This window comes from Lithobates pipiens, unplaced genomic scaffold, assembly GCF_037356315.1.
Source record: "Lithobates pipiens isolate NorthernLeopardFrog02 unplaced genomic scaffold, aLitPip1_a1.2 Scaffold_10, whole genome shotgun sequence".
Lineage (NCBI taxonomy): Eukaryota > Metazoa > Chordata > Amphibia > Anura > Ranidae > Lithobates > Lithobates pipiens.
The window spans coordinates 122,366,420-122,385,521 of NW_027507686.1; the positions used below are offsets into that span (position 1 = coordinate 122,366,420).

Below are 19,102 nucleotides of genomic sequence, written 5' to 3' on the forward strand. Positions count from 1 at the left end.
AGTGCTGTATGTCACGGAGCTGCTGTCAGCGCTGTATGTCACGGAGCTGCTGTCAGCGCTGTATGTCACGGAGCTGCTGTCAGCGCTGTATGTCACGGTGCTGCTGTCAGCGCTGTATGTCACGGAGCTGCTGTCAGCGCTGTATGTCACGGAGCTGCTGTCAGCGCTGTATGTCACGGAGCTGCTGTCAGCGCTGTATGTCACGGAGCTGCTGTCAGCGCTGTATGTCACGGAGCTGCTGTCAGCGCTGTATGTCACGGTGCTGCTGTCAGCGCTGTATGTCACGGAGCTGCTGTCAGCGCTGTATGTCACGGAGCTGCTGTCAGTGCTGTATGTCACGGAGCTGCTGTCAGCGCTGTATGTCACGGAGCTGCTGTCAGCGCTGTATGTCACGGAGCTGCTGTCAGCGCTGTATGTCACGGTGCTGCTGTCAGCGCTGTATGTCACGGAGCTGCTGTCAGCGCTGTATGTCACGGAGCTGCTGTCAGCGCTGTATGTCACGGAGCTGCTGTCAGCGCTGTATGTCACGGAGCTGCTGTCAGCGCTGTATGTCACGGAGCTGCTGTCAGCGCTGTATGTCACGGTGCTGATGTCAGTGCTCTGTATTACGGTGCTGCTGTCAGTGCTCTGTATCTCCTGCACCCTCTTGTTTGCCTACCCTGGTCCCTGACCTTCCCTCTCCTCCATTGCCTTCATTAGCTCCATAGTCCTGAATTGTCAGAACAATTTCCCAAATAAAAAAAAAATGCTTGTAGTTATCGATCCCAAATTCACCTCATACATGTATTATGCTATTGTCCAGGTGGTGGGACTACGTGCTACCCCCTAATAATTACCCCGTGGCCGCAAATTCGACCTAAAGGTTTGCGAAATTCGCCTCCCATTGAAGTCAATGGAGCCCGCGGCGAACGGTCGTTTTCGCGAACGTTTGTGTCCGTTCGCGTTTCGCGTTCGCGAAACGTCCCGTCGGAAGTTCGTCCATCACTACCCAAGACTTTTGGGACAACATTCTGTGGACCGATGAGACAAAAGTGGAACTCTTTGGAAGGTGTGTGTCCAAGTATATCTGGCGTAGAAGGAACACTGCATTTCATAAAAAGAACATTATACCAACAGTAAAATATGGTGGTGGTAGTGTGATGGTCTGGGGCTGTTTTGCTGCTTCAGGACCTGGAAGACTTGCCGTGATAAAAGGAACTATGAATTCTGCTGTCTACCAAGAGATCTGCAATTCTGCAATTGAAACTTGACAAAAAAAAGAGCCCATCGTGCCTTTCTGGGAGAGAGGAATTTAGCCACAGACAAGAATGTGAGATTTTTATGGTCAGTAAGAATGAGAACTGGCACAGTGGTACCTTTGAGGAGATGTATCCATTGTTTCAGGGCTAAAATGATCTCCAACAGCTCTCTGTCACCAATATCGTAATTGCTCTCCGCAGGTGAAATATTCTTCGAAAAGTAGCCATAAGGATGCATAGCGCTCTCAGAGGTAGGACGTTGAGACAGAAGGGTGCCAACACCAGTCTCAGAAGCATGAACCTCAAGGATAAAAGGTAACGTAGGATCAGGATGTGCCAACACAGGAGCAGAAACAAAGGCAGCCTTGAGACTCTCAAAGGCCTTAATGAACTCCGGAGACCAACTCTGTGGGTTACCATCCTTTGGTCATATCAGTCAGGGGCTTGACCAGAGATGAGAAGTTACCAATAAATTCCGATAATAGTTGGCAAAGCCCAGGAAATGCTGCAGAGGATGTAAATCCACGGGTCGGGGCCACTGTAGAACTGCCAAACTGGGTCCATCGAAAAACCACCAGTGGAAATGACATAACCCAGGAATTTAACCTGTTCATGATGGAACTCGCACTTCTCCAGTTTACAATAGAGATTGTTCTCTCTTAGTTTCTGAAGCACACAACAGACATCTGTGTGGTGGCTATCCAGGGGCTTGGAAAATATGAGGATATCATTGAGATAAACCACCACACATAATTGCAACAAATCTCGGAGGACATTGTTAATAAATTCCTGGAAAACTGCCGGGGCGTTACAAAGGCCAAAAGGCATTACAAGGTACTCATAATGGCCTGTTCTGGTATTAAACGCAGTTTTCCATTCGTCGCCCTCCTTAATCCTCACGAAATTGTATGCCCATCTCAAATCAAGCTTTGTGAAAACCGTTGCTCCCTTGAGGCGGTCAAATAATTCCATAATCAATGGAATCGGATAAGCATTCTTAATCGTGAAATGATTCAGACCCCTATAATCAATACAAGGTCTCAGTTCCCCACTCTTCTTCACAAAGAAGAATCCAGCACCAGCAGGGGATGAGGATTTGTGGATGAACCCTCGAGAAAGTGCATCTGCAACATACTCCTCCATGGCCTTATCCTCCAAAACCAACAAAGGGTAAACCCGGCCACAAGGGGGTATGGCATCAGGTTGAAGGTCAATTGTGCAATCATATGGCCGATGTGGAAGCAAACTACCGACTTGACCTTTGTCAAAGACATTGCTAAAATCGCGGTACTCCTCCAGCAGGGAGGAGAGGGAAGAGGTGCACAGAACCTTGGCTACCTTCTGGAAGCATGTCTCACTGCATTGTGGTGACCAGGAGAGAATCTCAGCATGAAGCCAATCAAAAGAGGGGTTGTGCCTTTGTAACCGAGGATAACCAGTAACCATCGGAAACTTAGGTGAGGAAATAACTTGGAATTGGATTATCTCATGGCTTCCACAAGCGCTCCTTAAAAGAGAGCCCTTCTCTGTGTCTGGAGTCAATGAGGATTGCAAACATGATCAACCTCTCCAGCTGAGTGGGTATATCTCGGGCTGCTATCTCATCCTTGATGGTATCCGAGAGATCATGAGAAACAGCAGCCACTAGGGCCTTATTGTTCAATGCAACCTCTGGTGCCAGAGTACAGAATTCTTTTATTTTTTTTAAACTTTATAATTTATTCATTTATTTTCCATTTTACAAAACCATCATAACTCACATACATATAAAAAAAAATTGGAGAGGGAGAAAAAGAGAGAGAAAAAAAAAAAAAGGAAGCAAGTATGACCCCCCTTTGTGAATACCCTCGTTCATCTCTATGTGTTGTTCTTTTCCAGAGTCATATGTACTTCACCAATCCCACATAGCACACTTCCATGCACTCCATTACATCCAACACTTTTCACGCCATTCCTCTCTCGACAGTTTTTCGTTTCCTGTTTTCCTCTGTCTGATTTATCAACCCTATCACTTTTATACATTTATACTTCTACTTTTGTTTTTCTCGCTCCACATTTTCCAGATCTCATGAAATTTCTTAAGAGCTCCTTGACTAATGTATGGCGTCCTTTCCTTGAGAAACACCACATTCATATTCTGTTCCCATTCCCCACTGGTTGGAGGTGTGGAAGATTGCCATTTCTGGGCAATACATTTCCTAACCTGAAAGAGGCATCTCAAAATTGATAGTTGGATATATTTTGGTTTACCCTCTCCCTTTATCCACCCCAGTACACAAAGCATAGGTTCCGTGTCAATAGGCACTTCAAACACCTGAGCGATAGTATCCACCACCTCCCTCCAGTACCGGAATAGCTTTGGACATCTCCAAAACATATGAATCTGGTCCCCTCTGTCCTTCCACATCTAGCTTCCTGTCTTTGACCAAACCAAAAGAGCTTTTGCGGAGTACAATACACTCTGTACAGTAAAAATAAATGTGACATCCTCTGGGGTGGGGAAAGCGAGACCCATAGGGCAAGTTTGAGTATCCTTTCCCAATTGTAGTTCCGATATATTTCCCACGTCTCTTTCCCTTTTCTTCCTCTAAGACCGTACCTGTAGTCCTTGCTACCCCATTCTATTGTCCTCCCTCTAAACTGTTCTATCATTGCATGTCTTACCTGCAAATATCAAAAAAAAAAGATTTGTTCGGGATTACAAATTGTTCTCTTAATTCCTGAAAGGATTTTAACTTTCCATCTTGGTAGAGTTGATAAATATATACTTTATACCTTGTCTTTCTCATTCCCTAATTGGCCTCAGTTTCTGCATCTCACCCAGCTTACTATTTTCCCATAAGGGGGAGTATTCTCTAAATGACCACTGCTGTTTCTCATGATCCCAGGGTTCCCTTTGCCACTTCCTATACTCTTGTCATTAAGTTGTTTCCACCAGCGATTCATGCAAAAAAATTTGTAAGAGAGTCTTCCTCTCTCGTCCTTCCCCCTCGGGTTCACGTCCACCATATGTGGGAGCTGCGCCACTAGGAAGTAGCTAAAAGGGTGTGGGAGGGCAACTCCTCCTTCCTCATTTGAGAGTTGTAGAGTTTTTAAGCTAATTTGTGCTGAGCCCCCTTTCCAAATGAATGCTCTAAATAGAGTGTCAATCTTGTAGAACCATTTTTTATAAATCCATATTGGGGAGTTGTGCAGAACATAAAAGAGTTGTGGTAGGAATATCATTTTAATTAAATTGCAGCGACCTGCCGCAGATATGGGGAGTTTTTTCCAAATTTTAATTTTGTCCTTAAATGTAGTCAATAATGAAACTAGGTTGTCTACTATAAATTGTTAAGGGTCTCTGGAGATATTTATGCCAAGATATTTTATTTTACATGATTTCTTTTAATGAGTTCTGCACATCTCCAAGAAGTAAAAGGAGATCATCCACAAATAGTATTACCATTTCTTCCTCCACCCCTCCTTTATAACCTTTTATCACTAGGGAGGATCTAAGAGACACAGCCAGGGGTTCGATCGCGAGGGCAAAGAAACATAGCGGATTGTTCGTTATTAACTCTTACCCTCACTTCGGGTGACCTATACAACAACTTCGCCCTGTTAACAAAAGTCGGTCCTATCTGAAATTCTCTCAAGACTCTCCAGAGGAATTTCCATTCTAGAGTATCAAAGGCCTTGGCGGCATCCAAAGAGAGAATAGCTCTATGTCCCTCCTCGTCCATAGGAACTTGGAGATTTAAGTAAACCCACTTTATATTTATACTAGTAGACCTGCCAGGTATAAATCCTGATTGATCAGGGTGGACAAGTTTCTCTACAACTCTATTTAGTCTAACCGCCAAGAATAGGGATGAGCCGAACACCCCCCTGTTCGGTTCGCACCAGAACCTGCGAACAGACCTAAACTTCGTGTGAACTTTAGAACCCTATTAAAGTCTATGGGACTCGAACGTTCACAATCTAAAGTGCTCATTTTAAAGGGTAATATGAAAGTTACTGTCCTAAAAAGTGTTTGGGGACCTGGGTCCTGCCCCAGGGGACATGGATCAATGCAAAAAAAAGTTTTAAAAACGGCCGTTTTTTCAGGAGCAGTGATTTTAATAATGATTAAAGTGAAACAATAAAAGTGTAATATTCCTTTAAATTTCGTAGCTGGGGGGTATCTATAGTATGCCTGTGAAGGGGCGCATGTTTCTGGTGCTTAGAACTGTCGCTGCACAAAGTGTCATTTGTGCAGGAAAAAAAGTCTTTTAAAATCACTTGCGGCTAAATTGTCGGGTCTCCGTAATACAGAGAACACTCAATGAGTGTTCTCTGTATTAGCCGACAATTCATTCATTCATTGATTAAAAAAAAAAAAAAAAAAAAAAAAAAAAAAAAAGCGTGAGGGTTCCCCTAAATTCAATCAAAAGGCCCTTCAGGTCTGACATGGATATTAAGGGGAACCCCGTGTCAAATTTTTAAAAAAAATTGACGTGGGGGTCCCCCCAAATATCCATACCAGACCCTTCAGGTCTGATATGGATATTAAGGGGAACCCCGCATCAAATTTTAAAAAAAAATTGACGTGGGGGTCCCCCTAAATATCCATACCAGACCCTTTATCCGAGCACGCAACCTGGCAGGCCGCAGGAAAAGAGGGGGGGACGAGAGAGCGGCCCCCCCTCCCTCCTGAACCGTACCAGGCCACATACCCTCAACATTGGGAGGAGGCTTTGGGGGTCTGTGACCCCTCAAAGCACCTTGTCCCCATGTTGATAAGGACAAGGGCCTCATCCTCACAACCCTGGCCGTTGGTTGTGAGGGTCTGCGGGCGGGGGGCTTATCAGAATCTGGAAGCCCCCTTTAACAAGGGGACCCCCAGATCCCGCCCCCCCCTGTTTGAAATGGTAAGGGGGTACAAAAGTACCCCTACCATTTCACAAAGAAAGTGTCAAAATGGTTAAATAAGACAAACACACTTTTGAAAAATTCCTTTATTAAAAATAAAAAAAATAAAAAATAAATTCCAGCGGTGCTAATCCACTCTTGCTATCCAGCGACGGGTCTCCGGGGTCCAGCGATGGATGATCATATCCAGCGACGGGGGATCTCTCAGTCCAGCGCTGTCCATACCTCCTTCTTCTGTCTCCACTGCGGAGACACTGCAGAGAGCCGAGCGCTGACATTTCTTATATTGGGAGGGCGGGGCCACCCGTCACCTGACCCTGCCCCTCTGACGCAGGAGAGGGAAGCCAGGGGTTCCCCAGTGACGTGTGGGTGACCCCGCCCCCTCTGATGTAACGCAGGTTTCCGTTACATCAGAGGGGGCGGGGTCACCCACACGTCACTGGGGAACCCCTGGCTTCCCTCTCCTGCGTCAGAGGGGCGGGGTCAGGTGACGGGTGGCCCCGCCCTCCCAATATAAGAAATGTCAGCGCTCGGCTCTCTGCAGTGTCTCCGCAGTGGAGACAGAAGAAGGAGGTATGGACAGCGCTGGACTGAGAGATCCCCCGTCGCTGGATATGATCATCCATCGCTGGACCCCGGAGACCCGTCGCTGGATAGCAAGAGTGGATTAGCACCGCTGGAATTTTTTTTTTATTTTTTTTATTTTTAATAAAGGAATTTTTCAAAAGTGTGTTTGTCTTATTTAACCATTTTGACACTTTCTTTGTGAAATGGTAGGGGTACTTTTGTACCCCCTTACCATTTCAAACAGGGGGGGGGCCGGGATCTGGGGGTCCCCTTGTTAAAGGGGGCTTCCAGATTCTGATAAGCCCCCCGCCCGCAGACCCTCACAACCAACGGCCAGGGTTGTGAGGATGAGGCCCTTGTCCTTATCAACATGGGGACAAGGTGCTTTGAGGGGTCACAGACCCCCAAAGCATCCTCCCAATGTTGAGGGTATGTGGCCTGGTACGGTTCAGGAGGGAGGGGGGGCCGCTCTCTCGTCCCCCCCTCTTTTCCTGCGGCCTGCCAGGTTGCGTGCTCGGATAAAGGGTCTGGTATGGATATTTAGGGGGACCCCCACGTCAATTTTTTTTTTAAATTTGATGCGGGGTTCCCCTTAATATCCATATCAGACCTGAAGGGTCTGGTATGGATATTTGGGGGGACCCCCACGTCAATTTTTTTTTTAAATTTGACACGGGGTTCCCCTTAATATCCATGTCAGACCTGAAGGGCCTTTTGATTGAATTTAGGGGAACCCCCACGCTTTTTTTTTTTTTTTTTTTTTTTTTAATCAATGAATGAATGAATTGTCGGCTAATACAGAGAACACTCATTGAGTGTTCTCTGTATTATGGAGACCCGACAATTTAGCCGCAAGTGATTTTAAAAGACTTTTTTTCCTGCACAAATGACACTTTGTGCAGCGACAGTTCTAAGCACCAGAAACATGCGCCCCTTCACAGGCATACTATAGATACCCCCCAGCTACGAAATTTAAAGGAATATTACACTTTTATTGTTTCACTTTAATCATTATTAAAATCACTGCTCCTGAAAAAACGGCCGTTTTTAAAACTTTTTTTTGCATTGATCCATGTCCCCTGGGGCAGGACCCAGGTCCCCAAACACTTTTTAGGACAGTAACCTGCATATTACCCTTTAAAATGAGCACTTTAGATTTCTCCCATAGACTTGTATAGGGTGTTCCGGCTTTTCGAATTTGCTGCGAACAGCCCAAATTGTTCACTGTTCGCTGAACAGGCGAACAGGCAATGTTCGAGTAGAACATGAGTTCGACTCGAACTCGAAGCTCATCCCTAGCCAAGAACTTTGCCAAAATCTTTGTATCTGAGTTCAGTAGGTAAATGGGTCTGTATGAGGAGGGGTTAAGTGAGTCTTTATTTTCTTTAGGTATCACGATTATTGTGAATTCCCTCATAGATAGAGGGAGCTCTCGTTTCATCGCCGACCAGTTAAAGACTTTCAACAATTCAGGAATCAACACCCTTCTATAATGTCGGTATGCCTCGATAGGCAAGCCGTAGGGTCCTGGGAACTTCTGTCCCGCCATTTCCTGCACGGTCCGCTGTATCTCCTCTAGCGTTACAGGACTGTCTAGTGCAGCCCTATCTTCCTCGGAGAGACAGGGGATCGTTAGGTTTCTAAAGAAGTTGTCCATTTCTTCCCCCATTTCCTCCTGGTTGTACCTATATAGATCCTCATAATAGTCCCTAAACCTATCCACTATATCTGTCATGTGCGTAGATGTCCTACCCTCACTAATGGCAATCATTGGTACTACTGATGATGGTTAGTTTATTCTAACTAAATGGGCCAACATCCGACCTACACTTTCCCCCTCCCCAAAAGTTATTTGTTTTTGAAAAATGTGTTTATTCTCAGCTTTTCCTAACAATATTAAACAGTAGTTTTGCTGTGTCTCTATCCAAGCCCTGAGATTTCCAGGTGTCAGGTCATGAATGTATCGTTCTTCTGTTAATGTCACTCTTTCTGCTGCTAATTCTTCCCTTTCCTTAGGTTTTTTTTTTATTTTTGACACTTGCTGAATCAGTAAGCCATGGAGAAAGGCCTTCAGCTTATCCCAGACTACCCCCTGCAAAGCTGTACCAGTATTCAGCTCAATCCAAGGCCATTAGTACCTCCTGTAGTTCTCCCATAAGTTCCAACCAGGAGGGACTAATTCTCCACTCCCAAAGGTGTTCCCCCCCCTACTTCTACTGAGGCTATCATTGGAGAGTGATCCGAAAGACCTCTTGGCATGTAGTTTAAGTTATTTACCATAGTGATCGCCTCATCATTCTCAAGTATCAAATCAATCCTTGACAGTGTGGAGTGTGTGCTGGATAAGCATGAATAGCTCAGAGACTTTGAGTTCTGTATTCTCCAGATGTCTTTCAGACCCATCTCTCCAATAAACTGGGACAAACGGCCATCCCTCGTGCCTCCCCGTTGTATCCCATGGGGAAGCCTATCTATTGTCTGGTCAATTACCATTTTGAAATCTCCCACAACTAGTAATGGAACTCCCGGTTTGTCCAACACAAACTCCACCAAGTCATACAGGATCTCAGTGTTAAAGGGAGGTGGTACATACACATTAGCCAATACAAGTGCTCTATTCTCTATCTTACAGTATACAGAAATGTACTGCCCTTGTTCATCAATCCTGCTTTGCATACAGTTACACGAACCCCCTGTTTTAATAAAAATACTCACTCCTCTAGAGAAGGAAGTGTGGACTGAGTGAAACTGCGAACAAAACTTTCCCCACCCCAAGTGAGGTATGGAAATATTAGTGAGGTGTGTCTCCTGCAGGCACAGAATTGTGGCCCCATATATTTTTGCCATTGACAAAACTGCTGATTTTTTCCCTGGGTCCCCTAGGCCTCTAACATTCCATGAACACAAAGTGATACTTTTTCTTTTTAACAGTGTACCTTTAGTCATTAGTGCTCTTATTTCTTATTAATCATGTGACATAGTGTAGCATTCTTTTACTCGTTGACTCATTCCATCTTTTACTCATACTTTTTACCTGTGATATCTTAGTAATCGAGTGCAACTTGTAAAAAACTTTTTTGTCTTGAATGTGCTTCTTCCATTTTCTTCTTCCATTTTCCCCTAAACCTTACAAACTGTGCCTTACATACCTTACATACAAACCAATCCAGTCATACCATCCACTTCTCTTATATTCCTCTCTCATTACCTTACTAGGCTTGGTCGGGGGCCTTCTACTGTGGCCTACCCATACACACCTCATTTTAAATATGATCAATGTAAATCTTTTTATTGACACCCCCCCCCCCCCACAACCCTCCCTCACAGAAAAACCCCAAAAAGAGACATAAACAACAACAAAAAAGAGAACATTTTGATGCACCCCTTAAGCAATGGGGGTACCATGCTTTTTGCTCCCCTCCTTCCATACACCTCACCCCCCCACCTCCCTCAGAGAGGAAGGAGGAGAGAGAAGCGCAAAAAAAACACAAAAAAAATAAAGTAATTTTTTTTATAAATCGCTTCTCTCTCCTCCTCCCTCTCCCCAGTGTTATATTATAGCTTATTGTAGGCCCCAAAAAGACCCAAATAAAACAGTCCAGTTTTTGTAAAGTCTCTCATTATGAGTTACCAACCACTCCTCTACCCCCTCGGGAGTATCAAAAAATGTAGTCCCACCAAGAGCCGTTAATCTTAATCTTGCTAGATATAGTAATGCATATGTTAAGTTTGCTTGACGTAGTTTGCGTTTTACTTCCCCAAATTTAGCTCTCTTCTTTTGAAGATCTGGTGAAAAATCTGGATATATAGACACACTAGAACCATTGTAGAATATATTGCCCATTTCTCTGGCTTTGTGTGTTATAGTCACTTTATCCCTATAGTATAGAAACTTTGCTAAGAGAGGTCTTGGAGGGGCTCGGGACTGGGAAGGCCTAGTAGGGACTCTATGTGCTCTCTCTATTGCAAAAAATGGAGTAAAGGACTCATGTCCAAATGTATCTCTGAACCACTTTTCTAAGAAAGCAGCAGGATCTGCACCTTCACTGTGTTCTGGGAGTCCTACTGTCCATACATTGTTTCTTCTCATCCTGTTTTTCATTTCATCCATTTTACTCTCTTGTTTGGTTAACTGCTCCTTTATGGCTCTCATCTCCCATTTGAGGGGGCCCAGATCATCCTCCATCATACCCACTCTCCCCTCCAGAGCTGTGGTCCTTTCCCAGACTTTTTATAAGTCATACCTGACAAAGGAAAGCTCATCTTGGATTGTTTTAAGCTGGACAGTCATTTCGTTCAGGGAGACCCTACAAAAGTTGACTGCCTGCAGCAACTCCTTTAGTGATGGCTTGGGGTTCCCTGAGACCCCAACCCCTGGTGGTAACCCAGAGGCAACCTCAATCACTTGTCCCAGGGGTCTCCCCACTAGCTTTCCCACCTCCGTTAACATTGGGTGTTGATTCTGTCCTTGGCTTTTCGTTACCCCTGTGGAGGTTAGATTGAGGGTGTTTTTAGGGGGGGTCTGGCCTGGTACCTGTCCTGGATAATGAGCATATTTTTCTAATTTTGCTGTCGCTTGGCTTGCTTGACTTGCCACTTGGCTTGCCTTTGTAGTGGGCTGCGATGGCATGGTATTAAATCAGGATTTAGATGTATAGGGTATACAGCTGTTTCAGTGCCTCAACTTAACTGTACTAACCCTGTTTAAGGTTACACAGAGGATCCTAGTTAGTACTGGTTTGATAACGGGAGGCATAAAGAGGGAAAGATCAATTGGTTCAAACGTACAGTCCCAAATCTTTACTTCACATATTCCCAGTACAAAAAGAACAATCTTCCCCTTTATCCTTTCCTTTCACATGTCTCTCACCCATCCAAGACATGTCCCTCTTCAGCGTCTCTTGAGTGGAAATTGTTGTCTTTACTTTCTCCTGGACTCGCCGGCACTCTTATCCCAACTCAGCCTGCCACTCTGATTCAGCCTCGCTCACAATGCCTCCACAACACCGCCGCTACACGGGTCCCAGGTTAATCAGCATGAGAAGGAGACAGAGAGGGGGAGGACACCACTCACTCTCCTGTCCTCATTCGGTCACAAAGTACGGAATTCAATGGCGTAGTCGGCAACAGTTCTCTTACTCTGTTCGATGGACATCTCCCATAGAGGGGTTGCCCAGGGCAAGACTCTCTCAGAAAGCAAAGATATTCTGAATTCATGGCCTTTGCCTACTGTCAAAAACCATGAAATCAGGCCAAGACTGAAGTACAGTTAAATCACACTTGTTTAATAATAAAAGTAAAAACGTAGTCAAAATATAGCCAAAGTTCAGTAACTGGAATGGATAGTCAGCCAAGCCAGACGTCCCTGATCAATGTAGTGGAACAGCAAGCAGGAACTGGAGCCAGAAGGAAAGTCAGCTAAGCAAGTCTTGAAAAGATTGCAGGATATAGTTTCTGTGATGTGACCAAGGCAAAAGCAGAGCTCCTCTGGACTGGACGGCTTAAGTAAGCAGGACTGACGAGCAGGATATCATCAGCAGCTGAGTAATTGTGGAGAGATAGGAGCTGGCAATTAGCCGACAGCTGAGCAGCCAGCTCAGAGAAGGAAGAGCCCAGCCCTGACACTCCCAAAATCATAGTACAGGCAATATGCCAAAGTCATCTCGTTCCCAAATGGGAGGCTGGGGGTGCCCAAGAATAGGTTACCAACCTGGTGTTGTATGCAGCCACAAAAAGAGGTGAAGATTATACTCAGTAATACTGAAAATATATTTTTACATAACAGACATCACTGGATGAATAAAAAAGGCAGCCTAAATGACTATTGAGTTATTTAAACTACAAAAGAAAAATTTAACTCCCAAAAGTCATTCTCCCACCTCTAAAGGTTATACATGCATCACAGTTCAAGCTAACTGGAGTATTGAGATCTCTCAGTTTCTCTCGTGGATGAAGTCTGTATAAGGTGTCTGTAGAAGTTTCTCCAATGGATATTCTGTTGTGTTTAGAACATAGAGAGATGTAGGGGAGGATAACTACAACTATGGGGCTGATTTACTAAGATGAATTTGCTGCGTCGGTTCATACCTCAATTTGTGCACCAGATAAATTATTAAGTGAGCGTATGAACCGACGCACGCATAAGCGCAACAGATAATATGCCGGCACACGCGATAATAATCTCCCATTCATAATAGCGCACGCCGTATCATTAACAGTCCATTCACACAGGGGCAACATGACTTCCAGCGCGACTTTGGGAGGCAACTTGGACACGATTTGAGTATGAATCACAGCGTGAATTAAGCTGACTTACAACGCAACTTGGGGCAAGTTACAACACGACTTTAAGTCGCCACCAGGCCAGGCGACTTTAATAAAAAAAAAAAAGCAAGGGTTCCCCTTCAAGGGCATACCAGGCCCTTCTAGTCTGGTATGGATATTAAGTGGAACGCTTAAAAAAAGGGAGGGTCTCCCTCAAAATCCATACCAGACCCTTATCCGAGCACGCAACCTGGCAGGCCGCAGGAAAAGAGGGGGTGATGACAGAGCGCCCCCCCTCCTGAACCGTGCCTGGGCACATGCCCTCAACATTGGGAGGGTGCTTTGGGGTACCCCCCCAAAGCACCTTGTCCCCATGTTGATGAGGACATGGGCCTCATCCCCACAACCCTGGCCAGTGGTTGTGGGGGTCTGCGGGCGGGGGGCTTATCAGAATCTGGAAGCCCCCTTTAACAAGGGGAGCCCCAGATCCCGCCCCCGTGTGAAATAGTAAGGGGGTACCCTACCATTTCACCAAATAAGTGACAAAAGTGTTAAAAATGACAAGAGACAGTTTTTGACAATTCCTTTATTAAAGTCTTTTTCTTTCATCTTCTTTCTTCTGGTCTTCTTCCTTCTTCTTTCCTTCATCCTTCGGTTTCTTCCTCCATCTTCTTCTTCCTCAATCTTCTTCTTCCTCCAATCCTCTGCTTCTTGCTCCGGTGTTCTCATCCGGGCATCTTCCTCTACGGCATCTCTTCTTCCTCACTTCGTTCTCGGGCCACTCCGCGTAATGGGAGGCTCCCGCTGTGTGCCGCGTCTCTTCTTCTGACACTTATATAATGGAACCGTGCGTCAGAGGGGGACGGGGTCACCGGGTGGCCCCGCCCTCTGTTATATAAGAACTGTCAGAAGAAGATAAGCGTCACACAGTGGGAGCCTCCCATTGTGCAGAGCAGGCCGAGAATGAAGCGAGGAAGAAGAGATGCCATGGAGGAAGATGCCGGACGAGCACACCAGAGCAAGAAGTAGAAGATTGGAGGAAGAAGAAGATGGGGGAAGAAGAAGATGGAGGAAGAAACCAAAGTTGAAGGAAAGAAGAAGGAAGAAGACCAGAAGAAAGAAGATGAAAGAAGAAGACTTTAATAAAGGAATTGTCGAAAACTGTCTCTTGTCATTTTTAACCCTTTTGTTTCTTTTTTGTACCCCCTTACCATTTCACACAGGGGGGAGGTCGAGATCTGGGGGCCCCCTTGTTAAAGGGGACTTCAAGATTCCAATAAGCCCCCCGCCCGCAGACCCCCACAAACACCGGCCAGGGTTGTGGGGATGAGGCCCTTGTCCTCATCAACATGGGGACAAGGTACTTTGGGGAGGACCCCAAAGCACCCTCCCAATGTTGAGGGCATGTGGCCTGGTACTGTTCTGTAGGGGGGATGCTCTCTCATCCTCCCCTCTTTTCCTGTGGCCTGCCAGGTTGCGTGCTCGGATAAGGGTCTGGTATGGATTTTGAGGGGGACCCCCACGTCATTTTTTTTTTTTTTGGCGCTGGGTTCCCCTTAACATCCATACCAGACCTGAAGGGCCTGGTATGGAATTTCAGGGGACCCCCACTGCATTTTTTTTTCTTAATTTTTTTTTTCTTAATGCTAACATGACCTGTGTGCAAATAGCCTTAAAAATAACCATAGAATTGAACCAGCACAAAAAAAAAGGTTGAGAGGTGCGCCTGTTCAACTTATGCAAATGAATCTATGCAGCTTGACATTTACTAAGATTTTTCCGGCGCAGTGAACCAAAGCACTTAAGCGTCCGCAAATGGCGCTTGCGCATACGCAGTGCATAAATTGACCTCGTGCAGTTCCAAGTGTATTTGCAGGTGCAGCAGGCTTGTTCAGAGAAAGTTACTTTTCCATTCTATTTTGGTCATATTTGTTACTTGGACAGTTATAACTATACTTCCTCACATCACCCACATCACCACCATAATATTGGCACTTCCAATTTCTTTTAATTCTGAGTTGAAGAATGCGTGTGCCATGTCTATAGCGGCGCACAGATCGCTGCCTCCCGTGTGCCGACATGCGAATAGTAAATGGGGAATTGTGCTGTGTTACAGGCACAAATGCTTTGTGAATACGAAAACGGCCGTTGCTCATCGGCGTGTGCCGCAACTCATGGCACAAACCCTTTGTAAATCAGCCCCTATGTGTTAAAGGAGGTTCCGTTAGCGTGGGCCCCGATTTTAGTACCAAATAAACTATACGTACACAGATTCAGGTAAGCAATAGGGTATACACAATCATGTAAGGGATAATTAATACATGGGCCTTTGCGCCTCTACAGGTGATGATCAGTTGAATACCGATCCGTTGTATTCCTTACTGGCAACTTTTCTACTCCCTGGTTTATAATTTATTTATTTTTTAATAATGGCCTCCTTGGCCTCATCCATTGAATCCTCTGAGCCACTAGTCTTATTCAAGTGACTAAGAGCCTACACAAAGGGCAATGCAATTTTTTTTGGGAGAATGAGTTCTTGATTAGATGATATCATGTCCCAAAGGGAATCCTGATGATGCTAGCTTTTTCCAAGATATTTACAAAGCACTTGCCAGGGCCCTCCAAAGCCTACAGAGCATGAAGCAGGTACCTCATTTATTTAGGTGGACCAAAGTGGGCAGGGCACCCTCTCCAGCATCTCAGCCCTCACAACTTGGATGACATACATGCACATTATTACCTGCAGCCAATTCCTCCTGAACCCACATGTAATCAGTATACCCTTCTGGCCAAGGTCCTGCGCCCACAGTTCAACTTTAATCCAAGTAATCATGACTGCTTCTATGGGGAGCTCATTGGTGACTCTCAAGGGGATCCATGAGGTGACTTGGCTCATCTTTGTTTTAGGAAAGTATCACTGGAACAGCAGTTTTGTCAGAGTAGCCTTGCTTTATACCCCTGATGAAGGGGGTGTGTGTGTTGGCTCCCCGAAACGCATTGACTCTATTCTGCTATGAATACATTTTATCATGTAATTACCTTGGACTCATGGATTTTTTTTGTATTCTTTGTGGATTCTCAAATTCCAATTTTTCTGAGGGTGGTGCCCACCATTTTTGTGACCCTTCAGTGACACTTGATAAATCCAACCCCAGGGCCCCAATTGTTCCTGTTTTCGCAATAAAAACCTGGCAGAGCTACCAAATTCCACCCTCACTTTTTCCAAAAATAAAGCAAAAGGTGTATTTAAAGGTGTGATTTAAACAAAATTTGGTGAATTTGAAAATCACAAATTTGGAAAACCTACATAAGCAATACATAGTTTTATATTTCTTTATGTAAGACTCACGTGGTAACTGTGGGCACTTGTTACATTTATGCTGTCCCCATGCTGTTCCAACACTGCCACAACAGTCCTCTTCTTTGGTGAGTCCCGGTAGAGGGTTACTACGACACTAAAATCAAAAAGTTGAAAAGTGATGTTAAAAAGCAAACATACATCTACAAGTTAGTTTTTTGTGACATAATTTTCAGTGAAATCTACACAAACACTTCACACTTTCCCTACTTTCATGACCCCCAAAAAATATATACTCCATTTTTTTATTTGTAACCTAACTTGTGGGATACAGCAGCAGCAAAACACAGAAAAAACAGGATTTTCATTCATTGACAGACACAGCTCCTTTAATTCCTGACTTCAGGGGTACATCACGCCACCTTCAGGAGAGGACTAGGCAAAACATGTAACACATGTAAAAACAGCAAGACTGCACAGCACCGCCCAGGAGGTGGTCCCCCTCACCCTGCTTCCTACAGCTCAGTTTTTTTCTGCCTAGTGTAGGAGAAGGACCTGGCTCCCTGAGGGGACCATTGGTCCTGGGATTTTTTTCATTTTTTCTACAATTTTTGATCCTGTGATCTACTAACAGCTGGCTGGGGGACAGGCTGGATAATATAGATCCTTGTAGTCTCCCCAGCCTGGCCATCGAGCATGAGCAGACCCTAGCTAAACGCTGGGTCGGCCACAACATGCCCCTTCTGCTCCAGGGGCGGCCGGTGAGCTATATGCTCCTGGGCACACATATGACCAGTCTACTGCTGTCCGTGTCACAGTGTACCATGGTCAGCAGTCACCCCGTACTGCTTGGGTGATGGGTCTGTGGTGGAATGCGTCCAGCAATCCCGACAGGAAGGGTAAGTACGGCTCTCCCTGCCTCGGCAGGATAGAGCAGCTGGGCATTCCCTGGAAGATCGACTAGGGGGTCTTTCATTCTCCCTTTCCTCTCTCCCTATCCCTCATTCGCTCTTCCCCCTGCGGGGGGCGCTGTGTGACTGGGCATGAGGTGCGGTGTATATAGCTAGGCCGGGGGTCCTCCAGGGGGGCTGCAAGCTTTGGCGGGGGGCTGCGCTGGCTGTTAGGGTCTGTTTTTACTTTTCTGTCCCTTTGTTCTTGTGAGGTGTCTGAGTAAATTTACCTCAGGAGAGGCTGCCGCACGGGCCACGGCCATTCTGCTGAGGCCACCGCCATTTTCCTGTAGTCTTATGCAGTGTATGGGCTGTCAGACATTTTCTAGAAGGTTCGGCGGGCATTTTCTTGGTGATTTTTGTGCTAAGGATGGCTAGCAGTCATTTTCTTGTAGCCTCAGAGTGTTTTTACCTCTAGTGCTGGGTCTGTGTACCTCAGAACAGCATGGTTGAGCAATTTGTGACTGAAACCGGGCAGAGCGGTCAGCGGCAGCGCAGTGCAGCAATCGGTCAGGGTTGTGAGTCCTGCAGAGGGGCCCCTCAGTCTATGAGCAGCTAGGAGAGTGGGATTTGTGTACCTTGCCTTAAGACCCTAAGTTGTGGCAGGCGAGTGAGGGTCAGCATGGCATCAGAAGCTGGTGCAAGGGGGGTAAAAATGCCCCCTGCCTCCTCCATCTTCTGGGGAGAACTCGGATTCAGACTCGGGCCCCGCGGTGACTGGTGGCCTCTGTTCTGACATGTCAGAGGAAGCAGACCAGGACCGTTCGGACAGTGAGAATAACTCTGTGTCCGGGTTAGCGCAGGAAAAAACGCTAGTAGGAGCACTTATCACTGTGGTGCGGGATACCCTGAACATACAGGATGCAGCAGAAACCTCTGCTGAGGTGGCGGTTCCTTTTGGGTCCCACAAAACGGCCTGCACACCTAAGGTGTTTCCATATTTTACTTATTTTGATAAGTTCATCTACAAGGAATGGGCAAGTCTGCAGCGGGCCTTTTCAGTCCCAAGAAGAATGGCAGTGCGTTACCCCTTTGAGGAGAGCCTCCTGAAAAAATGGAAGTCTCCTCCGGTCATTGACCCCCCCCCGGTATCCAGGTTAAATAAGTAACTACGATTCCAGTAGAAGGGACTCCTGCCTTCAAGGATCCTGCCGACAGGAGGGCCGAGGCAGTGGCCCGGTCCAGGTTTATGGTAGTGGGGTCAATGTTACAACCTGTGCTGGCCACGGCCTTAGTGTCACAGACGCTTACTAAATGGGAAAAGTTGTTGCACCGTGAATTGGAGAAGCAGCAGTCTCCCCCGGTCTGCGTAGAGCTGGCAGACCAGTTGGTGCATGACCTTAAGTATGTCTGTGATGGGGCCCTGGATACGGTCCCCCTGCTCTCTAGAGCATCAGTATCAGCAGTGGTGCTGCAGCGACTGATTTTGAAATGCTGGTCTATGGACCAGGCATCTAAAAAAGCACATAGTCCAGGAAGGGTAAGGAGCCACGTCAGAAACTTTTTTTTTTGCCTGCCTGGGTCGGCAGGTAAGCATTCCCAGTCCAACAAGTGCCTGCTGAAGGACATAAGCATCCCTGGTTTTCGCAAGCCAAACAAATCTGCAAGCAAAAATGTTACCACGTGAAGGTTTGCCCCGCCCAACTCTCGGGTGGGGGGTCGCCTTCAGGAGTTTGCAGCTCAGTGAACCTCTCTACTGTCCGACCAATGGGTCTGCAAACTGGTTTCATCGGGATACAAGAAAGTTTCTTTCTTGTCCACCAATCAGATTGTTTCCCTCCAACCTACTTCTACTTCGGGCTCATCGGAAAGCAGTACAGGACCTGCTACTGTGCGGGGTGATAGTACCTATACCGACGCTGGAAAGGTTTCAGGGATTCTACTCCAATCTG

General features: G+C 46.0%; 1 protein-coding gene across 9 annotated transcripts in view; it reads right to left on the bottom strand.

Annotated features, from left to right (window-relative positions):
- The window catches only part of LTBP3 (latent transforming growth factor beta binding protein 3), a 1,616,087-nt gene that overhangs the window by 1,364,169 nt on the left and 232,816 nt on the right, over window positions 1–19,102 (bottom strand). For all 9 annotated transcript variants that reach the window (XM_077457876.1, XM_077457830.1, XM_077457857.1 and 6 more), the window contains exon 4: window positions 16,312–16,417. In XM_077457876.1, coding sequence (XP_077314002.1) covers window positions 16,312–16,417 — 106 coding nt within the window. The remainder of the gene's footprint in view (window positions 1–16,311; window positions 16,418–19,102) is intronic.